At 33.5% G+C, this 19,591-nt stretch overlaps 1 protein-coding gene across 1 annotated transcript in view; it reads left to right on the top strand.

Moving 5' to 3' along the window:
• LOC119791534 (latent-transforming growth factor beta-binding protein 4-like) overlaps positions 1 to 19,591 on the top strand; it is a 75,837-nt gene that overhangs the window by 26,627 nt on the left and 29,619 nt on the right. The window contains exons 3-8 of the mRNA XM_038297683.1: positions 13,923 to 14,165; positions 14,314 to 14,393; positions 15,019 to 15,207; positions 15,377 to 15,479; positions 16,130 to 16,192; positions 17,949 to 18,071. Coding sequence (XP_038153611.1) covers positions 13,923 to 14,165; positions 14,314 to 14,393; positions 15,019 to 15,207; positions 15,377 to 15,479; positions 16,130 to 16,192; positions 17,949 to 18,071 — 801 coding nt within the window. The remainder of the gene's footprint in view (positions 1 to 13,922; positions 14,166 to 14,313; positions 14,394 to 15,018; positions 15,208 to 15,376; positions 15,480 to 16,129; positions 16,193 to 17,948; positions 18,072 to 19,591) is intronic.

The raw sequence follows: 19,591 nt of genomic DNA, 5'->3' as shown, positions 1-19,591 counted from the left end.
CATCAATTCATGGATGTTGCCTTATTTGGTTCTGGCCTGTACTTTTGTCATGCCCCGAAATTGACATACAGACCAGCCCACTGGTTCACGGCCCAAGAACATGAATGGAGGTCGATGTAAGACACCAGTTTAGCTGTTTAGCCTACAGTTGGGTTTACTTCTACAAGAATAACAAAGCAGGCAGTTTCTCTATTGATAATAAGCCAGAACCACTGGTGTAAATGCAGTGTTCCAGGCTGCACATAGAAAGGGGAGCATTTTCAAAGTCTTCCCAATGATCCGAAGACTCGACAGGCATGGATTATTTTTGTCTATCAGAAGATCCCTGCAAAGTTTGATGCTCAGCTGTTCATTTGCTCTAAGCATTTTACCAAAGACAGCTTTCAAAATCTTGGACGGTTCAAAGCAGGATTTGCTAAACTTCTTTCATTGAAACGAGGGCCTGTTCCTACCGAAAGGCCATCACAGGCGGAAGCTGTAAGTATTATTCTGTCGCTAAGCTGTTGATAGCAATTCTAGCATTTCTATGGTGACCAGTTTTAGGTTTCGGAAAAGGACAATTTTTTTTGGGGGGGGGGCGGTGCTGACTGGACCAGACCGGGCACTCGAATCGAGCCCTCAGCTCCATGCCCCTGTCCGCCGGGGTTCCCGGACCAGCCCTGGAGCTGACGGCTCAGTTTGGTGCCCGGTGTGTTGACCAAAATCACGGAAGATTTTGAATTTCCCCCGGACATTTTTTTTAGGTATGAAAAGTAGGGATGTCCGGGAAAAAGAGGACGTCTGGTCACCCTACCATATCAACAATTTGATGTTTCAGTGAGTGAGTGCTTGTTGCTATGATGCATCTTTGCTCAGTAGCTTTGCTCGTTGTAAACCAACCAATCAGCTCACAGCTCATCTAAATATTCATGAGCACCATAAAAGGAAGAAAAACTGTCGTTTGATTTTAGGGCTTTTAACCAGCCTTACATTAGGGCTAATAAAACAGCCATTATGCCATTTTCAGCCCAACTGATGTTACAAACCCTACTACCCACCAAATACCCTATGGAATCATTCTATGACCCCTTTAAAAAACAGAATGACATAAATTCAGCGGAAAATCCAAACTGAAACGTAGAACTGAACCAAAATCTCCATTGGGAGATCATGGCAGAAGGTCAAAAACTTAAATGTTAAATTGTGTTCCTTGTTAAGAGCTCATAGATACATGTGATACCAGAAGACGTTTCTTTTCCCACCCAGCAAGCTTTTTTCATTGAAAATGGCAGAAATAGTGTTAAGTTTTCACCATCAACACCAAGTCAAATTCCTTGTAAATGCAAACCTACTTGGCAATACACTTGATTCTGATTCTGAAAAAACTATCAAAAGTTAAACAGCTTAAAAAATTAGGACTTTGCCATATTGGATCAACATTTTGTTCCTGTTTCATGGTTTTAACAGGATCACAGCTTGAAATGATTATTTTTTGCATAAAATGTTCATCTCAGTGTCTGACAGTGTCACTCGTCATTCAGAAATATTCAGAGACTTCCTGCTTTGACCTCGTCTGCAGTCAGTTTTATCTCAAGATGTCCAGCTGTTGTGCATTTAAATGCATTTATGTTACTTGATATCCAATCATATCATATTTTGTACTGGGAGCACGCACTAGAATGGCCCTGCATATGGACAACAGAAGAAATAGTGAATTTGAGCATAATCATTATCAGTTAACTCTGCACTCGTATGGAATAAAGCATCCATTCAAAATATAAGAACTTATTTATAAATATAATTAAATTCAAAGATGAACATACTTCAGATAAAAAGCCTGTGAAACCCAACTAAACTACACAGATAATATGTACCTAGGGGTAATAGGGACAAATGAAAATGGTTTAAACCATTACCATATGATATGATGCCATGATATCCAACCAATCTTTATCTTGCAGAATTTAAAATTATGTTAAATTAGATTAATAACTGATTTAGAACACTTGACTTTGATTAAAGTTGTAGGGAAGCGACTGTCCCAACGGTTGTAAATTCTCCCGAATTTTGCATTGGTCTTTTATCAAGGGGGCGGGATTGTTGTGGCGGAAGGTTCGCAAGCAGGTTTGATTGTGGCTGGTTTATCGGAAGCATTTTTCTAATCATTTAGCAACTTAGTGCTAGTAGATTCCCAATGGGAAATTCCATTGGGACCAAGTAGCACTAAATTGGTGACTTAGAAACGACACTGTCAAGGAACACTATGGACAGAGGAAACACGCAAGAGGAGGAGAGTTTTGTGTCGGAGGGCGTGGATGAGTCTCCTCCATCATACATTTTTTATTTAGAGGAGGAAAGTTGGAACGAAGATGTTGTGGAAGAGGACGCCAGGGCGGCAGAAGCTTGGTTTGGTGTAGAAGGCTTACAGCCGTACGTGTTTGAGCCCTTGCCTCGCAACGCTGCCAGTTCTGTTAGCTCTACGCCTGCTGAAGACACAGACCTCCATCCCCGTGAACACTGGGACGGAACTCAATGGGAAAGGAAATTATTCTGATTTCATCTATTGCGTATATTAGCTGCGACATATGAATCAAGATGCTATGACCAAAAAAATTGAATGACAGATGAATGTTGATATATGATTGGCCGAATTTAGGTGTACAGGCTGACTTATAATGAACTGGCCTGCATAAGATAACCACACTGATTTTAAAACTGGATTTTTTTTAAATAGAAATTTTCTAAATTTTGGGATAATATCGTCTGATAAAGATTACATTTATATACATGTTAAAGCCAGAATGATTTGACATTTAAATATGACTTTCCTACGACTTTAACTCCAGATTTGGATGGAAACTTCTCAGTTTGAAGTAATAAATCATGCACATAATTCTATTTCACCTGAAAAGGGAAATATTTCATTGGGTTTAATGTCAGTGATAAAAAACTATGTATGTTATCTAATAGTATACACTTTTATATACACTATGTACAAATATGTATACAATATACACAAAAGTGTATGTAAATATGTGGCTTATGTAGTGACTATAACCCCATATGTTTCTAACAAGAAACTATGCCATCTAAAATAATTCATTTGGACAAATGTCATGTTGTTCATGTATTCAGCTACATGTCATAGAGTTATTTTAATGCCTATGGGAAACACTGACTAAAACGTTTTTATTTGGGAAACATGTAAGCAACAGCACCTCACGCAGAGTGAGTCAGAAGAGCTGCAACCATTGAACTCATTAATGTCGGGCTGTGATGTCGGCTCTAGTTTATACAAACAGAGAAAAACAGAGACACTCCTTCAAACATTTCTGCTCTTTGTGTTAAATAAATACTAAGCAGAGAACAGCTGTGAGGTCAGGGGAGCTGATCTCTGACCCTGTTATGTCATCACGCCCACCGTTTTAACCCCGAGAGTTTGTCATTACCTCACTGCTAATTCAAATATTGACACATCGGCAGCAAAGCCTGCAGCACACAGGAATTTGAGAGCCTGTATGTGATGTAGTTTATATTATTGCCTGTTAAGGAAATTTTCTAGGATAATCATTGACGTTCTGAATATCTAAAGGCTTTATAGCGGGGTCACAGCCAAGCTCTAAAGAGAAATACTAATCTTTAAAGGGTTAGGAATCGGGGTAAACATTAGAGTTTGAATTGAATGTCAACATTTGACCCATACAATCTCTAAAAAAATGGATATCAATAGAAAGTCCTGATATGGTCTTAAATACTAACCTGTGTGGGTTTTTTGTGTGGGTGAGTTGGTATTTTATGCACATTAGAGACCAAGAACACAAGACGCACTGCGAGGATTTGGTTCTGTTGTAGGAAAACCACAAAATGCATCATTTGTCTAAAAGTAAAGGCTGAGTTTAAGGTAAAGAAGTTTGGAAGGTTTCAGGAATTAAATATCTTACTCTTACTGGTGACAGAAATATGTTCTTTTATATAGTTTCAGTTCATTAAAAACTAAAAGCTACATGTCCATGCTGTTCTTTTCCCCTCTACCTCTTTTCTCTTTAAAGCGTGGACACAAAAAGATTACATGCTTGCTGATGAAAAGAAATAAAAAACAATTACAGTACTCCAAGTTTCCCAAATCATAAAAGACATCTTGTCCTTTCTAGGTAGTAATGCAACATGGATAAAGATTCAAGAAACTAGAGCAGATGATCAAAGTGAGTAAAAACCAAGTAATTTTTACAGGTGATTTAAAATGCATAACATCAGCCTGAAGCTGCTGACCAAATAACTGATTAAATGATCACCATTAGCGTAAATGCCTCATTAAAACAGGTTTTCTGGCAGCTGGCTGTTCTGAGGCATACCGATGTCTTTTAACACTATGCCAAGAAGGAAGGACTTCAATGACTTCACAGAGGCAACTGTTTCTGCCTATCAATGAGGGAAGATCTCAAAGATAATTTCCAAACAAAATCTAAAGTCCATCATTCTAAAGGGGCACTAAAGCCACTCGTTGGAGTAAGATATGTGTCAATATAATAATTTCTTTGGATGTATAAACTTGTAAATAAAACTGAAAAATTTTGAAAAAGTAAGATTTGTATTTGTTACCTTGTTATCAATTCATAGATACGTGTGACATCAGATCTTCATCTGTGAAGTTATTAATTCAAGTTACAAAGTTATAACTTTGAAAAATTACAAGTGAAAATCACAAATTTACAAGTACAATTAGGCCAACAATTCCCTCTAACGACCTCCATTCAGAGACAGACAGATATTGGGTGTTGCAGGCTGACAAAGAACCCAAACGACTGCCCATTACTAAGGGGCGGACCCGTTCAATTTGCATGTTTTCTAAGCCAAAACAAGCCTTTGTTTTTGGTCCCCTCTATAAAGCCTCGAACTTCAATTCAATTCAATTCAGTTTATTTATATAGCGCCAAATTCACAACACATGTCATCTCAAGGCACTTTACAGTTCAACCAGATCATACAGTCAAATTGATACAAAGTTTTCTATCTAAGGAAAACCAGTTGATTGCATTGACTCATTGACTCAAATACAATCCCCCACACTAAGCATGCTTGTAGCGACAGTGGAGAGGAAAAACTCCCTTTTAACAGGAAGAAACCTCCAGCAGAACCAGGCTCAGTGTGAGCGGCCATCTGCCGAGGCCGACTGGGGTTCAAGGAGACAGAAGCAGAGATACAAAAAGCAGCTGTAAAAGGCGGCCCCGTCCAGGAAACACACAGCCAGGCAGACGAGCTCCAAGGCAGCTCCCATGCCAGAGGACGAAGAAAGCACATCCACTTAGTCACGGTCAGAGAAACAGGACCACACTGGAAAACAGGCCGATCTCCAACATCTATAAACAAGGGTGTTGATAGAAGCAGCACAGCTGATGTTTCTTTCCAGGATGACGTCACAGCCAAACAGGAACAGACGAGGCAAAGCTACTCTGAGGAAAAGCAGAGAGAGCAGAAGGTTAGAGATTGAACTAACAGATTCTGCAGAATAGGAGAACAGAGAGAGAATGAAGCAGAATGATGAAATGGGGGTCCCTATGTCCTCCAAAAGTCTAAGCCTATAGCAGCATAACTATAGAGATAGCTCAGGATAACCTGAGCCACTCTAACTATAAGCTTTATCAAAAAGGAAAGTTTTAAGCCTAGCCTTAAAAGTAGACAGGGTGTCTGCCTCACGGACTAAAACTGGTAGTTGGTTCCACAGGAGAGGAGCCTGATAACTAAAAGATCTGCCTCCCATTCTACTTTTAGAAATTCTAGGAACCACTAGTAAACCTGCAGATTGAGAGCGAAGTGCTCTGTTAGGAACATAAGGAACAATCAGATCTCTGATATAAGATGGAGCTTGGCCATTTAAGGCTTTATATGTGAGAAGGAAGATTTTAAATTCTATTCTTGATTTAACAGGAAGCCAATGAAGAGAAGCCAGGATAGGCGAGATATGATCTCTCTTTTTAATTTTCATTAGAACTCTGGCTGCAGCATTTTGGATCAGCTGAAGGCTTTTAACTACAGTTTGTGGACTTCCTGATAGTAAAGAATTACAATAGTCCAGCCTTGAAGTAACAAATGCATGGACTAGTTTCTCAGCATCACCCCTGGACAGGATATTTCTAATTTTTGCAATGTTCCTCAGATGAAAGAAGGAAATTCTAGAAACCTCCTTGATATGGGACCTAAATGACAGGTCCTGATCAAAAACAACACCAAGATTTTTTACTTTATTATCTGAAATCAGTTTAATCCCATCCAAATGAAGTGACTGGCTAATCAGTTTCTTTTTCAGAGACTCTGGTCCAAAGACTATAACTTCTGTTTTGTCTGCATTCAGAAGCAGAAAGTTAAGAGTCATCCAGGTTTTTATGTCTTCAAGACATGCCTGTAATCTATGTAATGGGTTAGCTTCATCTGGATTTATAGACAGATATAGCTGGGTATCATCAGCATAACAGTGGAAATTAATCCCATGCTGTCTAATAATTCTACCAATTGGGAGCATGTATAAAGTAAAGAGAATTGGTCCTAGCACTGATCCCTGTGGTACTCCACAGGTAACCTTTGAGCGTGTTGAAGATCTATCATTAACATGAACAAACTGAATTCGATCAGATAGATAAGATTTAAACCAGTCTAGTGCTGTTCCTTTAATTCCAACAAAATATTCAAGTCTTTCTAAAAGAATATTATGGTCAACTGTATCAAATGCAGCACTAAGATCCAACAGGACGAGCACAGATACAAGTCCATTATCTGAGGCCATGAGAATATCATTAGTGACTTTCACCAGAGCTGTTTCAGTGCTATGATGAGCTCTAAAGCCAGACTGAAACTCTTCAAAAAGTTCATTATGGTGGAAGTGATCGCAAACTTGTTTGGCAACTACTTTCTCAAGAATTTTGGATAAGAAAGGAAGATTGGATATAGGTCTATAATTGACCAAGTCATCTGGGTCAAGAGACGGTTTCTTAAGCAGAGGTTTAATTACAGCAACCTTAAAAGCTTTAGGTACATATCCCTGTAACAGAGATAGATTAATCACATCTAAAATGGAGGAGGAGATCAAAGGGAATACCTCCTTAAATAACCTGGTTGGAACTGGATCTAACATACAAGTTGAAGGCTTAGATGAAGACAATAATTTTGCTAATTCAGAGAGTTCAACTGGATCAAAGCAGTCTAAACCCAGTTCAGATTCCATGACTACCTCAGGTACAATCGCGGATAGAGGAGTGCTTATGATCTTATTTTTAATAAATAAGATCATATCTTCAATAACAACAATGGTGCCTCTGCAGGATATCACGGAGATGCATCTAGAGTTGCTAGCCATCGAAGAGGAACAGGTTCTGTAAATGGAGTTGGCAAAAAAAAAAACAATTAACCTTTCGTCGTAGTTGTCCGTTGTAGTTGTTCCTCGGTTTTTAGAAATGGCGCGCCCCGGCACCGAATGAGAAAGAACGACCACACAGAAAGCCGGAAAGGCATACCAAGGACCAATCACAGCTGCTTTTTGTCTGTGCACTTCCGCTTGAGTTCTTTGCTGATTTGCGACCATCCGAGGAGTAGTGAGGATTTTTTTGAGGTGCGTGATGACGGCTGCAGAACCTCTGCGTGGGGGGCGTGGTAACAGAGACAGATTTGACGGTGGCAGAGGCTATGCGTCAGAAGCATGGCCTTTAGGGTGGTGTTAGGTTTAGTGTTTAGAGCATCAGCTGCTGTTGGTATAACAGAGGACAGACATACTGTGATCCTGGAGGTCAGCATGCTGGTAGCTGTTGATTGATTTTGACTTGTCTTAAAGCTACAGGATCCAAACTTGGTGGCAGACTCAAATGATGTCCCTGTAATTCATCACGTTACCTTTTATCTGATATGTTTGCTTCTGCTTCATCAGCTAATGTCCTTAATGTTGTTCTTATAACTTTATTTTCTCTTCCTACCCTTCATTTATCCAGTTTTTTTTTTTCTGTTTATGCTGTCACACTGTGTCTTTGTTTATCCCTGAGCTCTGCTGTTTTTCACCCCCCTGTTTTCCCTGGTTTCACCCCCTAAAAACTTGGGCCAAGCTGTGGATGTGTTGATGTGCTCCATCTGTGGGCCGCCGTTCAGAACCATAACCACTTCGTTGTGCTTACAACGGAGGACAAAGCGGCTTTGTAGCAGCAAACCTGAGTGTAAAGAAGTGTGAACAGATGGGATTACAGGACATGAACACACACAAACTAAGCCTGTGTGATAGAAGGAGTTCTGATCCATTTCCCAAAGTGAAATTATCCAAAAACAATCTAAAGGTTTACTTCAGTTTTCATCCTGTTATCAGTGGTTTGGACTCCAGTGGCTCTCAGAGTAACAATGCAGCAGCTTCCTGTGGCATCAGCCCCAACAGGAAGCAGGAAGTTCATTTTTCACCTGTGAGTTCTCCGATATGGAGGACCCAGGAATGTTGGTTTCTACAGGCTCCTTGTCTTAGACTGATTAATTCATTCAACACAAAAACGTCATTATTATAATCAGTAATCATCACAGTCCCAATTAACAATTACTTAAATAACAAAATTTTAAAAATAAGTTGTGAAAAACCTGGTCTAGAATCTTAAATGTATTTATTTGAACTGTAATTAACTGGGTTTTCAGCTTTATTCAAAGTCGCATAGTCACGTTATATGTCCATACAAAAAAGAGTGAAAACCATTAAGTTATGGTAGCATATGGCCAAATATCCATCCTGGTAGTGTTAGGATAGTCGTAGAGGGAGGGGCGAGAACAACATCCGGGGATTTCGTCCGTTCTCCGTCTGCTGTTCTTCTAAATTGGAACAGTACGAGGGCTGAGGCTGATGATGTTTCACGAGTACACGATCACATGAGAACGCATAATTACACATATTGAGAAACGGCATATGATTAGCGTTGCTATCACTAGTATCAGAATTAATAAGGATGTTCACTCATGCATCCATCACCTTAGCAGCCACAGCAGCTTTAGCTCCTGGTTTAGTGAACAATAGCCCTTTTTACTGTATTCTATTTGACTTGTAATCATCTGGGAAATTTCAATATTATATTACATGTACATGATATATATTATATGATATTGTTTTATTTGAAATTTATATTTGTATATTAATTATATATTATATATATATATATTTATGTATATATATATTATGTAGATATATATGTTTTTGTTGTATATATATTATATTTGTATGTATATTTTATATATTTATTGTAGTATATATATATTTTTATTTATGTATATATTATATATTTAATTATGATATATATATAATATGTATGTATAAAATTTATATATGTTGTATATATAATTTGTTTTTATTAATATATATGTATGTATTTATATATATATATGTATGTTATATATATATATTGTATGTTTTAATATATATTATTTATGTAGTATATATAAATATTATGTATGAAATATATATATAATGTTGTAAAATATACTATTATATATATGTATGTATATTATATTTTATAGTATGTATATTTAATTTGTTATATATATATTATATATAGGGTATGTATTATATTATATATATGTATATATGTATGTAATATATATATATATATATTTGTATTTATATGATATTATATATTATTATAATATTATGATTATATATATTGATAGTATAAAATTTTATGTATAAAATTATATATATTTTTTAAAATAATATAAAATATATATATATTATAAAAATATTATATAATATATATTAAAATATATATATTATAAAATAATATAATTATATTATATATATGAAATTATAATATTATGTATTAATATATTTTGGGATAATATATATGTATATATATATATATGTAATTAATTTAATATGTATATTTATATTTAATATATGTATATATAGATATGTAATAAATTATAATATTTTATGTATATATATATATTGTATATATATTTTTTATATTATAATGTATTATATATATATTAATATATGTATTTTAAATTATATATTATATATATATATTGTATTATATATATAAAATTTTTTTATTGTATTATATGTATTGTTATTATAAAAATAGTTTTAATATTATAGGTATATATATATTTTTATAAAATATATATATTATATGTTAATATATATAATATGTATATATGTATATGTATAATAATTATATATATGATATATTGTTATATATGTTTATATATATATATATATAGTATTATATATGTATATTATGTTATATTATGTATAATGTATATTTTTATGTATATATATATTTTATATTATATATTATATATATATTTTATTAAAATATTATTATTTTATTATATATATACTATAAATAAAATATATTATATATTATTCTAAAATATATATTATTTTTAATAAATATATATATATATATAATTATTTTATTGTTAATATTTGTAATTATAATACATATTATTATATATATTATATATATGAAATATATGAAATTATTAATATATATATATATTATATAATAATTAATATTTATAAAATATGTATTTGATATTATATATGTATTATAAAATATGTAAAATAAAATTTAATTTATTTTAATTAGGTATTTTATTATATGTCATATATTTTTTTATTTTATATTTTTATATATATATAATTATTATTTTAAATTTTAATATAATATATATATTATATATTTATATATATATATATATATATATATATTAATATAAAATTATAAAAATATATTAAAATATAAAATATATATATAAATAATAATATATATTTAATATATTATATATTATAAAAATTTATTATTATATATATTATACTAAAATATATTTTAAAATATAGTTATGTATATTATGGGGATATGTTTATTTTTATATTATATAATATTTTATATTTTTATATGTATTAGTATATATATATGTATTATTATATTATATTATTTATTATATATATTTTTATATATATTTTTTGTTTTTATATATATTTAAAAAATATTATATTATATATATATTATTTTATTTTTATATTATATATTTTATATATATATAAATATTTTTATATAATATTATTATGTATATATTATTATTTTTTTATTATATATAATGTATATATATATATTTTATATAATATATATATATTATATTTATTTTAAAATTTTAAATATATTATATTATAATATTTAAAAATATATATTAATATATATATGTATAAATTATTATATATATATTTTAAATAGTAATATTATATGATATATGTTAAAATTATATTAAAATTTAAAAAGTATATAAATTTGATATATGTATAAAAATATTGTACTAAATATTATATACAATATAAATTATATTAATTATTATATATATGTATATATATATTTTAAATTTTTTATTATATATTATCATTAATTAATTATTTTTTATTATATTTTTTAAAATTTATATATATATAATAATAAATTATTATTTTTTTTAAATATATTTTAATTTTATATATATTCTATATATTTATATGTAAAAAAAATTTATAAAATTGTCATAAAATTAGAATACAAAAAAGTAATTATTTCAGTAATATCATTAAAAGTAAATTTGTATATTATATCATACTTTAAAATACAAACTATATATTCAAATTTATTTTTAATTTTTTTATACAATGACAACAAAATGAAATCTCAATTCATCAACAACAAAAATTTTAATTTTTAAAAAGGTTCAAAATTGATGGCCCCTGGTGCCACACTCTAATCAGCAATTAATCAAACCCCCTGCAAAAGCCTTTAAATGGTCTTTCAGTCTAGTTCTATAGGGTACACAATCATGGGGAAGACTGCTGACTTGACAGTTGTCCAAAAAGGAAACCCCGACACCTTGCAAAAAGGGGGGCAAGACACAAAAGGTCATCGCTAAAGAGGCTGGCTGTTCACAGAGCTCAGTGTCCAAGCACATTAATAGAGAGGCGAAGGGAAGGAAAAGATGTGGTCGAAAAAAGTGTACAAGCAAGAGAGATAACCGCACCCTGGAGAGGATTGTGAAACAAAACCCATTCAAAAATGTGGGGGAGATTCACAAAGAGTGGACTGCAGCTGGAGTGAGTGCTTCAAGAACCACCACACACAGACGTATGAAAGACATGGGTTTCTGCTGTCGCATTCCTTGTGTCAAGCCACTCTTGAACCACAGACAGCGTCAGAAGCGTCTTGCCTGGGCTAAAGAGAAACAGGACTGGACTGCTGGTGAGTGGTCCAAAGTCATGTTCTCTGATGAAAGTAAATTTTGCATTTCCTTTGGAAATCAAGGTCCCAGAGTCTGGAGGAAAAGAAGAGAGGCACTTCATCCACGTTGCTTGAAGTCCAGTGTAAAGTTTCCACAGTCAGTGATGGTTTGGGGTGCCATGTCATCTGCTGGTGTTGGTCCATTGTGTTTTCTGAGGTCCAGGGTCAACGCAGCCACATACCAGGAAGTTTTAGAGCACTTCATGCTTCCTGCAGCTGACCAACTTTTTGGAGATGCAGATTTCATTTTCCAACAGGACTTGGCACCTGCACACAGTGCCAAAGCTACCAGTACCTGGTTGAAGGACCATGGTATCCCTGTTCTTAATTGGCCAGCAAACTCTCCTGACCTTAACCCCATAGAAAATCTATGGGGTATTGTGAAGAAGAAGATGCAATACACCAGACCCAACAATTCAGAAGAGCTAAAAGCCACTATTAGAGCAACCTGGGCTATCATAACACCTGAGCAGTGCCACAGACTGATCGACTCCATGCCACGCCGCATTGCTGCAGTAATACAGGCCAAAGGAGGCCCAACTAAATACTGAGGGCTGTACATGCTCATACTTTTCATGTTCATACTTTTCAGTTGGCAAACATTTCTATAAATCCTTTGTTTTTATTGGTCTTCAGTAATATTCTAATTTTCTGATATGATGAATTTGAGATTTTCATTTGTTGTCATTTGTAATCATCAAAATTAAACAAAATAAACATCTGAAATATATGAGTTTGTATGTAATGTATGAATATAATATACAAGTTTCACTTTTTAAATGGAATTACTGAAATCAATCTACTTTTTCATGATATTCTAATTTTATGACCAGCACCTGTATATATGTATATATATATATATATATATATGTGTATATATATATATATGCATATATATATATATATATATATATATATATATATATATGTATATATGTATATATATATGTATATATGTATATATATATGTATATATATATATATATATATATATGTGTATATATATATATATGTGTATATATATATATATGTATATATATATATATATATATATGCATATATATATATGTATATATGTATATATATATGTATATATATATATATATATATGTACATGTACGTGTATATGTTTCATCTGTTTTTATGTTTTGATTTATTTCACTTTACAGTTTTGAGTGTTTGTTCACAAATACCTTTATTAATGTTTATATATATTTTATAATCTCTTTGACTGATTGTGTAAAAGTAACATTAATTTCACAGAATTAGTTTTCTCTTTTTTAAAGATTTTATATTTATGTTTAAAAGTCAACTATGTCTGAAATTAATTATTAAAATATAAAGTTTTTAGCAGCGTAGTGAGAAAAAATATATTTTTAAATATGATTAGACTTCATTTGTTTTTGTATCTTTAACTGTCATAAAAGCAAATCAATATATTGTGATAAAATGTGATGCCATCAATTTTAATTCTGGGAAATTACAAAGTTCGATCAATAAAATGTTCTGAATAATTTTTACTAATCAGGTTTGAGTTTTAGTGGTTTGATTATCAGCAGCTTGAATGTTAAAAGAATGTTGCTGCAGAGGAAGAGGTTCTGTTGTTGCTTTATGTCCAAAGAGACGCAGATTGAGCAGAATCTGTTTTATGTTTTTACTCCTTAGTTCTCTGTCCTCTGATCTGTAAGAACGGAGGCCTCTGTCTGCAGAAGGATCGCTGCTTATGTCCTGCAAACTTTACCGGAAAGTTCTGCCAGATTCCTGTCTCACATTTAGCCGCCAGGTCCGGAGACGCCAACGAGGTGGTCAAACCTCTGCTGCTCTCTGCCACGGCAGCCAATCAGGAGCTGATGCAGTCAGAGTTCCTGCTGCCACTTGGGCAGAGCCGGGCGGTGCCACGGTCCACAGGTGAAGCTCAGTTGTTCCACTGCTACTCACTTTGTTAGGTTTATAGGAAAACACAACTGTTTAAACATGATTTAAGGTTATTTCTCTGCTTCAATATATTTAAACTTAGTTTCAGTTTCTGTTGTGATAATTTTTTAACAAACATGAGAAGCGTCAGACCCCCGCATGGTGAAGGTCAGAGTTCAGCACCCCCCCGAGGCCAGTGTGAAGATCCACCAGGTGATGAAGGTACATCCATGAACCATCAGATTAAAATTGAATTTTTTTTTTATTATTCTGCATATTCAATATTATTTAATATTTTTGATGTAATTATATTAACCTTATATCCTACTCTATTTAGTCATTTAAGTTCTTATTTAGTTATTTATCTATTACACTATTGTTTTTAAATGTAATTTATATTTTCTTGAAATACATTTTTGGAATTATATTGGAAATTTTCTGGTTTAATTTAAGGTATTCTAATTACATATTTTTTTTACTTTGTATGGAGTGAGTTTTTTATCTCCTTTTACAATTTAGCATTTAAATCAGGCCATTTAAAATCTAATTTAAAAGTATTTTCTAATTGCACCTTTTAAATCGAATCATTAAAGAGGAATTATAAAGTGTATTTTTTAATCCATTATCAAAAATGAGTCAATCACTTCATCTAGATGGGATTAAATTGATCTCAGATAATAAAGTAATAAATCTTGGTGTTTTTGAAAAGGAGAATGGAGCAAAATCTACTCCATAGTTTTGTATTGTATTTGTTCTGTTAGAACTATGGTTGTTTTTTATACAAGCTCAAATAAATGTTTCCACATCTTTGTTTTGGTTCCTCTTTGTCTCCTCGCTGTGGATCCAGGTTTCTGGCTCCGTTCCCTCCCTGCGGTCCCTCTCCTCCTCCTCCTCTTCGGGTTCGGCCGGTGCTCCTGCTCCGGCTCTGCTTCCAGCAGGTGCCGGAAGAATCCAGGCCCAGACTTTGAGGGGCGGTGGAACTTACAACCTTCAGTCTGACTTCAAATACTGCTTCAGAGAAGTCAAAGATGGACAGGTGAGAGGAGGCAGGTGACAGCTGCTGTTTCAATCTGGAGGAACAATAGGGGGAAAAAAACAAAAACAGCATTTCTGTTTCTGAGAGGATTAATAACCAAATAACTTCCCCTCTGAAGCCAATTATTACTGAACTGTGATCTATGCTCACTGTTTTTATGTATTTGCAGTGCAGCTCTCCTCTCCCTGGTTTGAGGAGCAGGGAGGTGTGCTGTAGGGGAGGTGGGAAGGCGTGGGGCCTCACCGACTGCACTCTCTGTCCTGAAACCCCAGGTACAAACTAACTGTTCACTATCAGCTGTGCAATAAAGCACCATGCCTGCAAAGAAAGCTCAGATTTTATTCACTTTCTGTTAATAAATCTACTAAATGTTTCATCTGAGCATTTACATGAAACAAATGTTACATAAGAGTGGAGGTTATCAAACTTTTCTGCCTGTGACCCTGAAAATAACTGTGGCACCAACTAGCCACCCCTAAAAGTACCTTACATGTTTCTTTAAATCAATCTATTGATATACGGTAAACTAATTATGTTCATTTTAACAAAATGTTTTTAAATAACAGTTGATTATTTTAAATCTATTTTTGATCATTTAATGGCATATTTATTTCTTTTTGCATTTTATAATTTATTGGTATTTTTACTGTTATATTTGAATCACATCACAATGTAAAAAATATCTTGTGACCCTTAGCTTATAGTTTTGCGGCCCCCGGGGGGTCCAGACCCCTTCTTTGGGAATCAAAGAATGTTGATAAATTGCTAACGTCATTGCTAGCTTAGAAGTCCTCCATCACCAGAGTTCAATAACTAAGCAAATAAAGGATTTAAAATTTGCATAAAGAAAATGTATTTTTAACAATTCTTCATTGTATCAAGGAAGACCTTTTTAAACTGATCTGTTATTAATCAACTACAGGTCGAAGCAACAACAGCTGTCCTGTTGGCTTCCAGCGATCAGCTAATGGATCACAGTGTGTCGGTGAGTAAAACATGGCCGCCAGGTGGAGCCGCTGGCTCTTAGCTACTGAGGATGAGAACTTTTCCTCCCAAGATCAATTTATCTAGTTAACTTGCTCTCAAATATATGATTTGGGGAAGCTAGAATATTTCAGCATTGCTATATTTTAACTACATAATAACAACAATATAAAAGGTTGATGAAACCAAAGTAAAGTAAACACAGCCTGTTCTATGTAAAGACAGCCCTATTAAGCTATTAATATTTAAGACAATTGGTTACAATTATATTTATTCTCTTTTATAATTTTTTTTATTGATAATCCTCCGAGAAATTCATAGATACCGGTAATCTACAGTTGGCTTCCAGAGTAACAAAATATGACATAACTACCAAACTAGGTGAGACAAGTAATGAAATAAAAACATTTGTTTCTAATGTTAACCCTTTATAGCGCCCTCAGTGAAATCCTTTGAAAATCCAAATTTCCAGCCAATAGTGTTATTGGAATCCAGGACAAGACTTTATTACCTTTAAAACATTCAGAAAATATGGATATTTCGATGGCAAAAATGAATGTCAATGTAATAACAAGAAATGCCGACTTGATTGAATATATTAAGAAAATTAACAAAACTGCTTCTATAAGAAATTCTTGAAAAACATTGTGAGAGGGCAAGAAAAAAATGTTTTGTACAACATAACCTTAGAGACATTAATGCTGATACTGGCACTTAATTTTTTTAGTTTATAAATCTAAATATAATTGTTAACTAAGCTTAGTAACTTTTTTACTTGACTTTTTAACTGTTTAATTAGCTTTTTACCTTTTTTACTTGACTTTTTAACTTTTTAATTAGCTTTTTAACTTTTTTTCTTGACTTTTTAACGTTTTAATTAGCTTTTTAACTTTTTTTCTTGACTTTTTAACAGTTTAACTAGATTTTTACCTTTTTTTCTTGACTTTTTAACTCTTTTGTTTGCTTTTTACCTTTTTTTCTTGACTTAACTTTTTAATTAGCTTTTTACCTTTTTTTCTTGACTTTTTAACTTTTTAATTAGCTTTTTACCTTTTTTTTCTTGACTTTTCAACTTTTAAATTAGCTTTTTAACTTTTTTTCTTGACTTTTTAACTTTTTAATTAGCTGTTTACCTTTTTTTCTTGACTTTTTAACTTTAATTAGCTTTTTACCTTTTTTTCTTGTATTTTGAACTTTCAAATGAACTTTTTACCTTTTTTTCCAACTTAATTTACAGTAGGTAATTTATCATTCAAGGGCTCATCTAATTGGTCAAATGCCAAAATAAGATGTACAGCCATCTAGCAGTGTCTTTGCTGAATGGCTGGATATAGATCTTGTGCTTCTAGAGCTCACTGAGGGACGGAGGGACTCCATTTGTAAGGGGTATGCAAGTGATTAAAAATGGTAACGTGCCCTATAAAGGGTTAATGTTTTCCAATAAACAAACAATATTTTTACAAAACTCTTTCATGATTTCCCCCCCCCCAAAAAATGGCATTTCAGTCTGAAGGCCTTGGGGGTTGGACGTTATTATTGAATAAAATCCAAAAATGGTTTAATTAAGAGATTTTGATCTGCAGATCATTCCTAATGCAGAAAACCAGTTTCATTCTGTTATGCTCGTAAAATCAGCTTCCAATGTTTGGACCTTTGGCATCCTTTGGGTTTGAGGCAGACCTCCTCTGGTCTTCAATGGCTTTGAGTCAAAGAGAAATCCTGCCATCATTCATGTGTGCATGTGCTGATGTGTGTAGATGTGAATGAGTGCCACCAGCCGGGGCTGTGTGAGAACGGCCTCTGTGTGAACACCATGGGGAGCTATAGCTGTGTGTGTTGCTTGGGGTTCATCCTCGATGCCACACATGGAATCTGCATATGTAAGTAGCACACACGCATGATAAACACAATCCGCCGCCGGCCAGATAAGAGGAATAACGCAACTCCGGTCAGGATTTCCAGAATCCAGCTTAAATTCAGGCAACTTTGCACATCTGGGAGTTATTTCTACAGCTGTAATGCAAAGATTTGCTCCTCACACTGTCAGGAAAATCACATGGGGCTTTGGTTCTGTGTGAGTCAGATGATCTTATTGAAGGCGTTCAGGTTGTTTCTGAAAAGCCTGACTGGGGTTCAGTCATTCCGACCGGCATTCTCCGGATTGACCGAGGAGAAAGGAGCTGAAGGATGCTGGTCTGGCTGCTTCTCATTGCATCGTTCTACTCACAGCTACGAGCTGGTTTATTAACAGCATCTATGTGTTTGAGACTTTTACCTGTCATTACTTTCATTTCTATTACTTTTTTTTCAGACTTTTTACCAGAACAAGTTTCTTAACATACAAACCACACAGTAACGTTGACCATTGACATACAGATCACAACTGCCATGCTAATTTGTCCCTAGAAGACCCATTAGGGGCCAACAGAACACTGTCAACAAACATGTTCCAATCATTATATTTTATTATTAAGAAAATTCCTTTTTTCAAGTCACTTGACAGGAAAAAGGGACCCATCTGTTATCCAGAAATACCAGAAATAGACAAAACAATCTGACACAAAATGGATATTTAGTTTAAATAAGCTAATTTATAATAAAATGATAAAAGGTTTAGCATAGTGCATTTAGTCAATCCCTCATCCTGACCAAGCATATGGCGATGGTGGAAAGTTCCTTCGAACAGGAAGAAACCTCTCCCAGAGCTAGAACCAGTGAGGTTGCAAGGACGGATTAAACAAAAAAAACATGCTAAAGCTGTTAGTTACCTGTGCGTTTTTCTTCTGGAGAAGAGGACGAGGTTCCTTGAGTGGAAGGTCTATTGGAGGCTCATTTAAAGAAGCACAGCTTAGCGGATGTAGTAAGCACTGAGCCTGCAGCAGACTATGGCATGGTAAACGTTGAACATACGTATACATGGGGGTAGGAAAGGCTTTTTCAATGTAGCCGAGTCAGGGAAAGATTTCTTTTATGTCCTCCAGCAGCCTAAGTCTTTAGCAGCATTACTAAAGATGTCGCTCCAGACTATCTGAGCCACTCTAACTAGTACAGTGGAAAAACGATCTTGAAATAATAAACATTTTCTTAAATTAAGTGTATTAATCCTTAATTTGAGTAGGTAAATGAGGTAATTTGCCAATGGAATGAGTATTTTTACTCTTAAAATAAGATAATTAGATAATATGCACTTGAAATAAGACAATGCAGTTGTGTTTTCTTATTTTAAGTGTAAATTGTCTTGTGACTTATCTAGATTTCGATTGTTCCAGTGCTTTGCCAAAAGTAAAGTTTTTTAGGATATAGAGCCACAGTGAAGCGCCCATTGGGCGTTCTGGGTAGATCTTGAGCGGTCCAACCAAGCATTGAACACTCAAATTGATCTAAAATGATAATCAATGTG

The sequence above is a fragment of the Cyprinodon tularosa genome, unplaced genomic scaffold (genome assembly GCF_016077235.1).
Source record: "Cyprinodon tularosa strain WSP-4 unplaced genomic scaffold, ASM1607723v1 ctg394, whole genome shotgun sequence".
Classification (NCBI taxonomy): Eukaryota; Metazoa; Chordata; class Actinopteri; order Cyprinodontiformes; family Cyprinodontidae; genus Cyprinodon; species Cyprinodon tularosa.
The sequence above is the reverse complement of the archived record's forward strand: the minus strand, read 5'-3'. Positions and strand labels throughout refer to the sequence as shown.